At 56.7% G+C, this 13,173-nt stretch overlaps 3 protein-coding genes across 8 annotated transcripts; 1 reads left to right on the top strand and 2 right to left on the bottom strand.

Moving 5' to 3' along the window:
* Positions 1-441: 441 nt before the first annotated feature.
* Positions 442-2,008, bottom strand: LOC110473689 (V-type proton ATPase subunit e 2). The gene is made up of 4 exons (XM_021536440.4): positions 1,886-2,008; positions 1,761-1,808; positions 1,423-1,566; positions 442-1,184 (listed from the first exon to the last, which is right to left on the bottom strand). Exons 1-3 carry the CDS (start codon positions 1,987-1,989, stop codon positions 1,473-1,475), a joined length of 246 nt encoding a protein of 81 aa, XP_021392115.3. The 5' UTR covers positions 1,990-2,008; the 3' UTR covers positions 442-1,184; positions 1,423-1,472.
* A 239-nt stretch (positions 2,009-2,247) lies between these two features.
* Positions 2,248-13,162, top strand: CUTC (cutC copper transporter). 5 transcript variants are annotated; one of them, XM_085582621.1, is made up of 9 exons: positions 2,248-2,317; positions 8,826-8,897; positions 8,968-9,027; positions 9,141-9,350; positions 10,503-10,538; positions 10,922-11,055; positions 11,653-11,680; positions 12,063-12,168; positions 12,733-13,162. In XM_085582621.1, the coding sequence occupies exons 2-9, from the start codon at positions 8,828-8,830 to the stop codon at positions 12,842-12,844; spliced, it is 756 nt and encodes a 251-aa protein (XP_085438747.1). In that variant the 5' UTR covers positions 2,248-2,317; positions 8,826-8,827; the 3' UTR covers positions 12,845-13,162. The 5 variants fall into 5 exon arrangements, with proteins under 5 accessions (XP_085438747.1, XP_085438749.1, XP_085438746.1 ...); XM_085582620.1 differs by lacking the exon at positions 2,248-2,317 and adding an exon at positions 8,439-8,525 and having other exon boundaries at positions 9,152-9,350; XM_021536442.4 differs by lacking the exon at positions 2,248-2,317 and adding an exon at positions 8,443-8,525.
* On the bottom strand, positions 3,882-8,406 carry COX15 (cytochrome c oxidase assembly factor COX15). 2 transcript variants are annotated; one of them, XM_021536438.3, is made up of 8 exons: positions 8,150-8,406; positions 7,555-7,677; positions 7,138-7,324; positions 6,550-6,717; positions 5,948-6,029; positions 5,476-5,630; positions 4,458-4,571; positions 3,882-4,198 (listed from the first exon to the last, which is right to left on the bottom strand). In XM_021536438.3, the coding sequence occupies exons 1-8, from the start codon at positions 8,389-8,391 to the stop codon at positions 4,067-4,069; spliced, it is 1,203 nt and encodes a 400-aa protein (XP_021392113.2). In that variant the 5' UTR covers positions 8,392-8,406; the 3' UTR covers positions 3,882-4,066. The 2 variants fall into 2 exon arrangements, with proteins under 2 accessions (XP_021392113.2, XP_085438745.1); XM_085582619.1 differs by lacking the exons at positions 3,882-4,198; positions 4,458-4,571 and adding an exon at positions 5,136-5,293.
* Positions 13,163-13,173: the final 11 nt, after the last annotated feature.

Raw genomic sequence — 13,173 nt, 5'->3', positions numbered from 1 at the left:
GCTGGAATTCTTGGAAACAGAATTCTTTGCTGCCCTCTTCTAAGAGGAAAAGCCTGCCCACTTAGAGCCCCTCCAAGATCTTGGTCTCTGCTTTTTTCCTTTATTCCTCACCTGAGTCTTAGCTGCCTGGCAAAGAGGCCACTGAGCTGTTCTACCACCATGGAAATGGTCCCTGCACAGCTGCAAGAGGCTGGGCAAGTAGCCAGTTCTCTCTAGCACACACAGTTCCCTGCCTGTGACCCTGGTCCCACAGCATGAGCACACAGGTGGCATCAAGGATGAAACTTTCCACACACCAGCCTGCTACTGACCTCCACATCTGAGGATTCCAGCCTTGGTCTCATGGTGCAAGAACAGTGCTGGGGAAAGGAAAGGTGTCTGAATAAGGCCAAGACTGCTGCTCAGCCTCAAAACAGCAAGTGAATCAGCGTCCAGCATGACTTACTAGAAAAATGATTTATTTCCACAACACAAGCTAAATGACACAGACAAATAAATAAGTACAGATAAATTATCTGATAAATAAGGGGAAACATGAAACACAATGCCCTACTTGGCTCACCTCAGAACCTGGACCCATCTTATGGTGGAGATACCTAAACATTACTGCTCAGGTGGGAGACAGCCCTCTTTTCATCCCTGCCAGCAGACCCCAACGCCTCCCTTATCACACCCAAGGGGCTTTGCATGCTTTTCTAGGATCAACCCTCTGGTTCTCCCACCACAGGGAACTGGCCAGACCACAGAGGATGCAATGGCTCTTATGTTCTCATGCAGATGGTAGTCAGTGGATGCAATGATCAGGGACAGGGCAACTAGTTGGGCAGCTTAAGCTACGAGGAGGGGTTTCACATGGGGGCTAAGGCTGAACACACCAAGAGGGTAGGAAGAACACTGCTGGGACAGGACCCACTTGTACCACACACAGATTCCTCACAGGATGGTGCTCAGCCACTGCAGCACTGGCCAGCTGAAGGGATCTCTCCCTGGCAGTGTGGCTGCTCCTAGGGCTGGATGAGTAGGCCCTCATCCAGGGATCTTGCCTGCCATGCTTGGGGGCCCAGCCATCCATTGGTCCAGGCTGCAGTGCTCCAGGTGTGCTTGGGGAGCGGGTCTACCCTCTCTCCCAGCACCTCTGGGGGCTGTTTGGTACAGGAGGGTAGAGGCTGGAACAGCTACAACAGCTGGGGGAGGGAGAAAGGAAGAGAAGTTAGCACTAAGCTGCATTCATGAGGCAGCTCCCACAAATGTAAGAATTACAATGCTTGATTTGCTCAGGCCCAGCACAGAGCCAGCAGCCCCACACTGGGACCAGCAAAGCATTTCCCCCGGCCCAGCAAGGGCTGAGCTGCAGCTCCGTCCCCAGCCAGGTCCAGGCAGGCAAGCAGGGCCATCCGCCAGCCCGGCTGTGTGCCCACTCACGGGGATGGCTCGATGGGCTCTCTGCTGAGGTGCCGGCTCCCAGGGACCGCTCACTCCCAGAGGAAGCGCACGTACCAGATGGTCTCGTTCCTCAGCTGCGGCCCGAACAGGGGGTTGGCCTGGGCCAGGATGGCGATGAGCCAGCTGCAAAGGGACGGAGCCCGCCGTCAGCCCCGCGGCAGGAACAGCGCCGGGAGCGGCCGCTGCCCCGGGAGGGGGCGGGCCGCGGCGCGGGGACTGTCCCGGCCACCCGTGGAGCAGGCCGGGCAGCTGCCACCGGTCTCGGTGAAGCCAGCGGAGGTGGGGGGAAGGTACCGGGCCCGGCCCGCCGTACTCACAAGAGGTAGCAGCACACGGCGGTGGTGACCAGCATCGTGATGATCACCCTGCGGAGACAGCGGCGTCAGCACGGGGAGGCCCGGCTGCACGAGCCCCGGCCCGGCGCCCCCCAGCCCCCACTCACCCGCGGTCCGGCCCCGTGGGCACCAGCCAGGGCGCGGCGATGCCCACGAGGCCCCAGAAGGCGGAGAAGAGGACGAGCGGCAGCGCCGAGCCGTGCGCCGCCATGGCCGCCCCGCCCCGCCCCGCCCCGCCCGCCAATCCGCGCCCGAGCCGGCGGCGCCGCCGCCTCCCATTGGCGGATCCGCTCGGCCCGGCCCGGCCCCGCCTCCCTCGGCACGTGGCAGCCAAAGGAGCGGCGGCAGACACAGGCGCTGCACACACCTGCTTTACGGCACACACCTGCTGTACGGCACACACCTGCTTTACGGCACACACCTGCTGTATAGCACACAACTGCTTTACGGCACACACGTGCTTTACGGCACACACGTGCTTTATGGCACACCGCTCGCACTCGCACCCGCCGCGGCCCCCGCCAGGCCGCTCCCAACCGGTTTGTAACAGTTTGTAAAGCTTGGAACCGGTTTGAACCGGTTTGACCCATTTTCAGCCACTTTGAACCGGTTTGAACCGGTCGGAACCGGATTGAACCGGTCGGAACCGGTCTGAACCGGTCGGAACCGGTCAGAACCGGTTTGAGCCGGATTGAACCGGTCGGAACCGGTTTGAACCGGTCGGAACCGGTCGGAACCGGTCGGAACCGGTTTGAACCGGATTGAACCGGTCGGAACCGGATTGAACCGGTCGGAACCGGTTTGAACCGGTTTGAACCGGATTGAACCGGTTTGAACCGGTCGGAACCGGTTTGAACCGGTCGGAACCGGTCGGAACCGGATCGAACCGGTCGGAACCGGTTTGAACCGGTCGGAACCGGATTGAACCGGTCGGAACCGGATTGAACCGGTCGGAACCGGATTGAACCGGTCGGAACCGGTTTGAACCGGATTGAACCGGTCGGAACCGGTCGGAACCGGTTTGAACCGGATTGAACCGGTTTGAACCGGTCGGAACTGGTCGGAACCGGTTTCAACCGGTCGGAACCGGTTTGAGGCGGATTGAACCGGATTGAACTGGTCTGATCCGGTCGGAACCGGTTTGAACCGGTCGGAACCGGTCGGAACCGGATTGAACCGGTCGGAACTGGTTTGAACCGGTCGGAACCGGTCTGAACCGGTCCGAACCGGTTTTAACCGGTTTGATCCGGTCGGAACCGGTCGGAACCGGTCGGAACCGGTTTGAACCGGTCGGAACCGGTCGGAACTGGTCGGAACCGGTCGGAACCGGTTTCAACCGGTCGGAACCGGATTGAACCGGTCGGAACCGGTTTGAACCGGTCGGAACCGGATGGAACCGGTCGGAACCGGATTGAACCGGTTTGAACCGGTCGGAACCGGATTTAACCGGATTTAACCGGTCGGAACCGGTCGGAACCGGTCTGAACCGGTCGGAACCGGTCGGAACCGGTTTGAACCGGTTGGAGCCGGTCGGAACCGGTCGGAACTGGTCGGAACCGGATTGAATCGGTTTGAACCGGTCGGAACCGGTCGCAACCGGTTTGAACCGGTTGGAACCGGTTTTAGTTGGTTTGAGCCGATTTCAGCCGGTTTGAACCAGTTTGAACCAGTTTCAGGTGGTTTGAGCCAGTTTGAACCGGTACTGGTTTGTACCGGTTTCAGCCGGTTTGAAGTGCATTGAAGGGGTTTGTAGCGGTTTGTACCGCTTTGGACCCGTTTGTACCGTTCTGTGCTGGTTTGTACCGGTTTGAGCTGTTCTGTACTGGTTGGAGCCGCCCCGCCCCGCCCGCCAATCCGCGCCCGAGCCGGCGGCGCCGCCGCCTCCCATTGGCGGATCCGCTCGGCCCAGCCCGGCCCCGCCTCCCTCGGCATGTGGCAGCCAAAGGAGCGGCGGCAGACACAGGCGCTGCACACACCTGCTGTACGGCACACACCTGCTGTACGGCACACACCTGCTTTACGGCACACACCTGCTGTACGGCACACACCTCCTTTACGGCACACACCTGCTTTACGGCACACATTTGCTGTATGGCACAGAACTGCTTTACGGCACACAACGGCTTTATGGCACACAACGGCTTTATGGCACACCGCTCGCACTCGCACCCGCCGCCGCCCGCGCCAGCCCGGGCGGTCACACAGCACCCTGCGCAGCCGGGGCTCGGGGCTCGGCCGCCCCCGCCCGCTGCGCGGCTCCCCTGGGGCTCTCCGCCCCAGTCTCTGCGTCACTTGGGAACTCTGCGGAGCTCGCTCACGAGCCACAGCGCCGCGCTGAGCAGGGCCAGCGAGCCCGACTGGTGCGTCGCTGCCACAGGCGTAGGGACGTAGAGCAGCAGGGTGCTGACGCCCAGGCCCACCTGCCGAGAAGGGAGAAGAGGTAAGAGCAGTTGTGGATGCGCCACTGACACCATTCCCAGCACAAAGCGTGCTGTTAGAAAGGCTCACGGCCACACCATGAGCCACTCCAAATTCAGTGTGCGTGCAGTATGGTGAGGTGTGGGGTTAGGCAGCTCCACCTCTCAGTTCTGCACTCTTGGAGCCAACACAGATCCAAATGGGGTCAAGTCTGCCTTGTGAACGTGCTACAAAGGAGTAGGAAAAAAATAAGGGCGGTACCTGCGTGCAAGCTATGGCCAGTAAGGAAGCCACAGCCATCCTGGTCCTTCGAGGGAGTGGGATCTTCCTTGAGAAGAGGTACAGTGCTGTGACAGCTGTGATGGAGGCAATTCCCTACAGAAGGGAAGGGAAACAACCACCCTTCAATGAAAGTTCAAGGGAAATGGGTGCAGTGGCCTTTGGCTGTGCCTTCCATGCAGTAAAAGAGTTGTGTCAGAACTAAATTTAACTAAAGAAATGTATTAATGGCCACGACAAAATCCTAGAAGTTAACCATCAGGTTAACAATCCTGAAATTTAAGTGAAGTTACAGAGAATTTTATTTTGCTTCAAATGAATGTTTAGTTTTCAACAGCTTCCTCTAATTGATTCAAGTCATCAGAGATTTGTGTCTGCCCTCTCCCCAGCTGCTACCTTGACATTTGAAGGTGGAAGCTGTCATCTGGAAAACTGATCTCATTTCCACCACTCAGCTATAGTTCACCAGCATAATCTTGCTGTGCAGGTCACCCAAGGTGATCCAGATTAATCTTTCTTTTTTTAGTCTTAGCCACAGCTTAGCTCACAGCAGTGCTGCCAGTGGTATTTAATATCCAGATTGCTCTAACTAGCTGTGATATATTCACAGGGCACTACTGTGCAAAACAAGTTCAGAAATGCTGGAGGAAGCATTCAATATCAGGATTTCCAAGTTTTATTTCACACAGCTTTCCCAAACATTTCAATAGCAAGGAGACCCTTCCCACACTGTAGCTCATGCTATGGAAAAGGAGAATCAGAGAAACAAAGGGTGTTACTTGCGCTGGAGGAAGAACTCCTTAAGGAAGAAGGCCACACTGAAAATAAAAAGCAATGCTAAACTTCCTCTTCCTGCAGAAGCAAACTGGTAAGACGCTCTCAGGCCCTTTGGACACCCTAGAAATCACTCAAGCTGACAGAACCACAGCCCAAAGAAGACAACTTGGCTGCAGGAGGCAAGCAAGAAGCAGCCCAGACATATCAGGAAGACAGCACTTACCAAGATCCTGTGATCAAACTGTACAGTTGTAGGATTCTCAAAGATATTTCTCAGCACGGGGGAGAAGGCAAGGAGATCATCTGGGATCCAGCGCTCCCCCATTTTGGGGAAGGAATTGTACACAAGGCCAGCATCCAGCCCTGCCACAAAGGCACCTGCAATTCCAGAGTAGAAAATGAGACTACCAGAGCAGACAAAGGTGTCACTCCAGGTTGCACAGCTCTCACTCAAGAGCTCAGGCTGATCCTGAATTTCTTTTATCAACATATACAGAGATCACACAGCACAGGAAGGCTGGAAGGTGCTTATTCCACCTGCCCGGGAAGGACCAATGAGGAGGTTCTGGACTGTAAGATCCCTGACAGCAGCAGTTTTCCCAGAGAATGGATGGAGTTGCTCACAGAACAGAAGAAAATAAACCCAACCAGCAGAGAGGAATGAGTCACAAACTGGGCAGCAGAAAGAGCTTTACCTGAAAGAGCAGTCAGAAAAATGAGAGCTGTAGTGCCATGAGCATATTGTCTCAAGCGAAGGAGCTGTTTTGTTTCTGGCAACTGTAAAATAACAAAAAAGGAAAAGAAATAATCAAGGCATTTGCAGAGCTGTTGGCAGCAGCTAAGAAAAGCCTTTGTAACATACACAGGCCAAAGGTTTGGTGGCCTGTATTTTACAGACCACCACACAGAGCCACACTTCAGAGGTCCCTCAAAACCACAGCTAATAAAGTCCAGCTCTGTGCAAAAACTGAAGTGGCCCCTGGACAGTTACTGGCACATATAATTTTGCCCAGCCAGGCACACCCCTGGCTGAACTTCCACAAATTCTGAGACTCATCCCTTATGACCTGATCAGCACGAGCCAAAGCAAGTGTCCCATAACAACAGCACGAGCTAAAGCAAGTGTCCCATAACCAAGAAATTTACAGAATGGGTATTTTGTAACACTGTAAGTATTAGATCAGAGTCAGGAACAGAGACTACAAGAGAAGCACCATCAGCCTTCACAATCTTTCCTTACCTTCACATCACACCCCAACCCTCTGACCTGACACTGCCCTGACACGCCACTGCATACCTTGTGTTGTGGAAGCAGCAAAGACAGCCCTGTCCACAGGCTGGCAGAGTACAGGACCAGGGCAGAGCCCAGGTGTGCTGCCAGACGGTACTGACTGACCCGAGGGATGTCGTAGGAGTCTGGCTTCTCTTCCAGCCCACTCTTCACCATGTACCATCCCAGCAACCCCTAACAAAACAGGAGAGGGCTCAGAGCCAGACAGGTCAGCGGCAACTACTAAAATGGGATAAACATTAGGGGCAAAGCAAGTTGTTTCCTGTACTTTCAACTAGCTAGCAGCACTGACACACTGTCATGGCGTCACTGACACAAGTTATCATGACTCCCACTGTCTTAGTTCTGCTGAATCAGAAGATATCAAACTGACAGAGGGCAGATTTAGATTAGATACTGGGAAAAAATTCTGTGCTGCGAGGGTGGTGGGCAGTGGACAGGTTTCTCAGAGGAGCAGTGGATGCCTCATCCGTGGTCAGGTTGGATGGAGCTCTGAGCAAAGAGGTCTAGTGGAAGGCATTCTGGCTCAGGGGTTAAAACCAGTGATTTTTCAGGTCGTTCTGTGACACGAGAGGCTGTCGGGGATGCTCTCACCTGGAAGCAGACCAGCCCGCAGAGCGCGAGCACGCGGCCCTTGAGGGGCCGGCTGAGCCAGCCGCGGCGCCAGAAGTAGGCGGCAGGCAGGAGGTAGGCCAGGCCCACGGCGCGGCCCCACATGCGGTGCGAGTACTCCATGTACCAGATGAACTTGAACTCCGGCAGCGTCATGTCGTGGTTCAGGCTGTTAAAGGACAACAAAGCCACTGTTTCACAGCCCCCATGGAACTTTGCACGACACGGGATCGCCTTCCTCAGAGAACGGCAGGGAACACGGGAGCCACCACCAGGCAGGCTTTGTGAGCCTTCCCAGTGACTTCTGAGAACATTTTCCTTCTTAAAATAGTTTTGTGAGTGGCTCAGTCGCAGGAGGGATGCTCTCAGCCCACCCTCCTTCCAGTTTTGCACACTCACATCTTAAACTCGGGGAACTGCTGGTACTTCTGGAACTCGGCTTCCCACTCCTGCTGCGTTCGGGGGGGTTTCATCTCCTTCACCAGGTGCCAGTCGACCATGGAAAGGCCTGATTCTGTCAGCCTGGCAGCAGAGACACGAACAGGCACAACTCACTCCTTGGCAGGCAGCAAATTACTGAAGTAAGAGCTGCTGGCTGCACAACCCAGGAGCTGGGACTTCGGTGGTCCTTGTGGGACCCTTCCGAGTCAGGATACTCTATGATAAGTCTTAAAACCCTTGTTCGGACAATCCTTAAGCTCACAACTAGGAACAGGATGGAGATCAGAGAGTCTGTGAGTGACCACACCTAAAATGACGATAAATGTGTAAGAGCTACCCGGCGGTGGCATCCTATGAACAGACCCCCCGGTACTCCCAGCCCCACGTCCCCTCGCAGCCAAGCGCGGAAGACACGGGCGGAGCTCTCAGGCTCTCTCGGGTGAGGACAGCCGCAGAGGGTCAGCGGCGGGGCGGACCGGAGGGCACACACGGCCGGCTGTCCCCATGGAGCCGCTGTGCGCCCGTCCCGGCGGGGCTGGGGTGCCGCGCTCACCTGGTGACGCCGCCCAGCACCACGGCACCGGCCACGGCACCGCTGCAGGCCAGCAGCCATCGCCCCACGGCGGGCGGCGGCGCGGCGGGCTGGGGCGCCTGGTGCAGCAGGCGGCGCGGCAGGCAGAGGCGCGGGGGCAGGCGGCGGTGTGCCGCCGGTGCCGGTGCCGGTGGCGGTGCCGGTGGCGGTGCGAGCTCCCCCCGCAGCAGCCGCCGGGCCCCGCCGCGCGCCGCCCGCAGCATCCCGAGCCACCCCGGAAGTGTCGCCGCCGGAAGCGCGGGACGAGCACTTCCGGGCCCGCCTGGGCGTCGCCATGACGATCGCGCGGCGCGTGACCGGCGGCGCGGAGAGCGAGCCCCGCGCGCCGCCAGCGCCGGTGCTGAGGGCGCGCGCGGGGCGGGGGCGGGGCCCGCGCGGCGGCGGCGGGGGCGGGGCCGAGGCGCCCGGGGGGGCGGGGCTTGCGCGCGCCGGCGTGGGCGCGCCCGGCCCGCGGCCCGCGCCTCCGCCCGCCCGCGCGCCGACGGGCGGCGCGGCCCGGGCCGCGGGGGGCGGGCCCGGAAGCGCGGGCGGGGGCGGCGCCTCGGGCGGAAGCGGGGCGGGCCCGCGGCGGGGCCGGCGCGGCCCGGGCGGACGGCATGGGGCGGGCCGGGGTGACCGCGGCGCTCCCGTCCCGCAGGCATGGACGATGGGTTCCTCATGGAGGTGTGCGTGGACTCGGTGGAGTCCGCCGTCAACGCGGAGCGCGGAGGTAAGGCCCGGCGGCCCGGCGGGAGGGGGCGGCGGCGCGGCGGCGCCGGTCCTGACGCGCCTCTCCGCAGGTGCCGGGCGGATCGAGCTGTGCGCGGGCCTCGTGGAAGGAGGGACCACCCCGAGCATGGGTGAGCCGCGCCCGCCGCCGGGCCGCCTTCCCGTCGGTCTCCCTCGGCTGGCCTCCGTGCGCTCGGGGCCAGCCGGTGCCGGCGGGCGCTGAGCCGCCGCTGTCCCGCGGCAGGGCTGCTGCAGGTGGTGAAGCAGTGCGTGCGGGTCCCGGTGTTCGTCATGATCCGGCCCCGCGGCGGGGATTTCCTCTACTCGGACCGGGAGGTGGAGGTGATGAAGGCCGACATCCGCCTGGCCAAGCTGCACGGCGCTGACGGGCTGGTGTTCGGGGCGCTCACCGAGGACGGGCGCATCGACACGGAGCTGTGCACGGCGCTGCTGGGTGAGGGGCTCGGGCACGGCTCGGTGCGCTGCCGGGGCGGTAGCGCTGCTCCGGCTCATGCCGTAGAACTGTACGGAGGGCTTCTGTCTGCACGTCCTCTCCTGTGGTCTTGCCATCTCTTTCCACCGTTTTTGGATTCATTTCCTGCCATACCTGTAAGACGTTAAGTAGTTTAGAAACTTTGCAGGCTGAAGGCCACAGCCCCAAGCCATTCACACAGTTTCAGGCCACCTGGGACATACACAAAAGTGTAAAAAGGCTTAGGTGAGCTGCTTTGACCTGTTGAATTCTCTCTCTCTTTTTCTTTGTCTTTTGTTCTTTTCCTTATGACCTTGCTACAGGTGTCTAGGATATGTATCTCCTGGACTTTAACCTTGAGTGTAGCTGGCAATTCATCTTCATTTTCCTCTCTTAACACACACAGGGAGAAAAGATTACAAGAGAGAGGTGTGAAAAGCTGCTGAAACTGCAGTGGGAGACTATTAGCCCAGACCACAAACATGCAGAAGGAAATTCTCTTTCTCACTGCATGTTTATTTGGTGCTACAGCCAAAGCTAAAGAGGGCTGCACTTTTCCCTGGTGTGGTGCTGAGGGTCTCATACAAAGGTGAATGTGCTGTAAGGAGTGAGCAAAGAAAAGGGTCTTGCTAGGATTTAGCAGGGAGCAGGTGGGTATCTTGTTGTAGAAATAAATAAGCTTTGCTCAGTAAGTAGAGGACCTCTGGTGAAGTTTGCTGTGGTCTGAGATCAGATATTATAGGTGGTGAAAGAAATCACAAACATCAGCTCCCCTGCTCTGAAAGAGCAATGGTCCTGGCCTTTCCCCAGGTAGATGATACAACTTCCCTCCTTCCTTCCTGCTGAGAAAGTCATCTGTGGTGGGAGTGAGGGTTCTGCATGTTCCAGAGAGGATGGGGGATTTTGATGTTACCTATAAAACCAAAGGTTTGTTGCTTTCTCAAAGGGCAGAAGAACTCTTCCCCACGAAAAAGCCTGGATGCACAGTATTCTTCCCAGCAAGAATGGGAATTCTCTGAGCTCCCCGGGAATGGCTTGAGAAGCCTTTGCCCTCTTCCATGTTGTGTATGTTTCTGGTTCTAGCACAAGGAACTCTGTAGCAGCTCTGACTGACCGTATGTCTTCTTTTTGCAGCCGTGTGCCGTCCCTTGCCAGTCACATTTCACCGCGGTGAGTTTCCAGGGACAGTGGCCCTTGGCAGGGTCCAGTCTGTCCCACTGCTGGGGAGGTGGGGCTGGGGGAGCTGAGCTTCATCTTTTTGGGACATTCTTTGGAGGGGGAAAGCTCTGTAGGCTGTGCTATTCCCCACAAGAGAAAAGGTCCAGGGGGCTCAGGTTTGGGAGATGTCTCATTGCCCTGTGAGAGAGGAGGTGTCTGAGGAGCTGAGTATGGTGGCCCTGGCACTGCTGCAAGGGGAGTGTTACAGTCAGGAGCTGTGAATCCAGGGTGTGAGCAGGACCCTTCCTGTCGCTGCCTTTGGGGGAACTGGCTGAGGGACAGGGCTTGAGCACAATGGACTGAGCGATTTCTGAGCTGTTGTTCTGGTCCCTCAGCCTTTGACATGGTGCATGACCCGATGGTGGCACTGGAGACCCTGATTTCCCTGGGCTTTGAGCGGGTGCTGACGAGCGGCTGTGACAGCTCGGCACTGGAAGGATTGTCCTTGATTAAGAGGCTTGCAGAACAGGTGAGTGCTGTGCTCTCATGGGTTACTGTGGCTGCTCCCTGGCACTACCTGCAGGCAGCTGCTTTGTGGTATCCCTCATTTCTGCAAGGGACTTCTGTCAGGGAGTGCTTGCCTTCCCTCTCTTGCTTGGCTTTAATTTTGTTTCCCAAAGTCCTGAAGTCTTCCACAACAAAAACTGGTTGGGTTCTTGCTTGCAGATTTGGGGAGGGTGGTGGGAGTTGGTTTAAACAGCTGGTGTGATGAGCCCACACAAACAGTAGAGTGAGGTCCTGCTGAGTGTCTCACAGTTCCTTTTAGGAAAGTGCAAGAGGTGAGGTAGCAAGGTGGGATGGTACCTGAGAGGTAGCAAGGGGGAGATGGAGAGGTGGGAGGGAATAGGGTTGCCTTAGCTGTAACTGCAAGTTCTTTTCCACTTTTCCTTTTTAAAACGTGAATAATACAAAAGAGATGGGTGATAGCACACAAACTGTAAACCACGGTGAAATCCATGACCTTATGGAAAGTGCTGCATGTGAGATTTCTTTGCTACCTCACAAATGCACATGTGGATATGGTCGTCATTTAATATCACTGACATGTATGTTACTCTTCTTTCAGGCAAAGGGCAGAATTGTGGTGGTGCCAGGTAATGGTTTTTTGTCATCTGTGTCAGGTCCTGCAATCCTTAGCCTTTCCTTGCTAGCCTCCTTGCCCTGGAATCCACTTTCTGATCTGGCTTTCTGAGCCAGAAGGAGCAGCTCCTGTCCTGGTGTGATTAAAGGCCATGCAGCCCGTTGGGGAGGGTGAGCCCTGTGGCTATTGCTCCCTGCAGGATTTGGGGACAGCTCTGTATCTATGGGAGAACATGAGCCAAGGCTTCTCCCGTCTCTTTTGACGTGCCTGTTGTCCCAAGGGCTGTTTTTTCCCTTTGGTGTACTTGGCTCCTGTCCCTTGGTGGTGAGGTCCCGGGGTGATGTCAGGTCTGGCATGGTGACATCTGTGTGTGACATCGGGCTTGTTCCCACCAGGAGGTGGCATCACGGAGCGCAACCTGCAGAGGATTCTGGAAGGCTCCACTGCTTCCGAGTTTCACTGCTCTGCTCGCTCAGCTCGGGACTCAGGGATGAAGTTCAGGTAACTGATTATTTATGCTTATTTTTTAGCAGAACTCTGTGAGGGAAAGGCTAATGAATGTGAACATTAGTTTGTAGAACTGGCATAGATTTCAAACAGCTTCCTGAGTACTAGTTGTGCTTTTATGTTTGGGATCATGGTGCCTGCTGCTGTATTCTGCAGTGTATGAATCCAGCAGTACTCCTCACGAGGACATGTGTTCCATGCAGAACCTGATCCTTGGGGCATTTCTCTTGCTACTGCTGCCCTAGGAGTTTTGAGGGCACTTGGGAAGGCAGGTTGTGGTGTAGTTGCCTTAGAATTTTAACATAAGCAAGTAGGATTTGGCAAGCCAGTGGGATATGCTTCTGAAAATTGAGTGAGGAATGGGCTATATTTGTCCATAGGTCTGCACTTCTTAGGCTTAGGATTATTGTTCTTTCTATTCCTGTCCTAGCTTTGGTTTGGGTGGCACCATCTTTGGCCAATGCTGAAGCTAGGGGAAATATGGGGGTGTTTTTCTTGGTGGATCTTTCCCATCTGTATCGGCAGCAGATCACCACTAATCACTGGTTTTCCTGACAGAAATCCGAACGTTGCCATGGGAGCGTCCTTCTCTGCGCCCGAGTACTCCATAAAGGTGGCGGATGTGGCCAAAGTGAGGACCCTGAACGCGATTGCCAAGAACATTCTGTAGTGGTGGGCACCGTGTGGGACAAGAGCGCAGAGACTGCAGGGTCTGCCCTGGCACACGGACAGATGGGTACTGCTTCCGTCCTCGAGCTGCAGAGGATGTGCACTGGGTGATGGAGCCTGACACCTTTTCCCTTGGCTTCCCCTGAAGTCCCTGGCCTGGAAACTTACGTTGGCCATTTTAAATAAAAGGACTCATTTCCAGATGTTGCAGCAGCAGCTGTTGAGCAGCATCTGGGAGGAAGGGAGGTGAGCAAGCAGGGGGACTGAATTGTATAGCACTGCATGTGATTGTCAAATAAACACTGCAGCTGCCCCCCTCTTGCTGTGCTT

The sequence above is a fragment of the Lonchura striata genome, chromosome 6 (assembly GCF_050655825.1).
Source record: "Lonchura striata isolate lonStrDom1 chromosome 6, ASM5065582v1, whole genome shotgun sequence".
In the NCBI taxonomy this organism is placed as follows: domain Eukaryota; kingdom Metazoa; phylum Chordata; class Aves; order Passeriformes; family Estrildidae; genus Lonchura; species Lonchura striata.
This window is presented reverse-complemented; position numbering and strand designations above follow the sequence as displayed.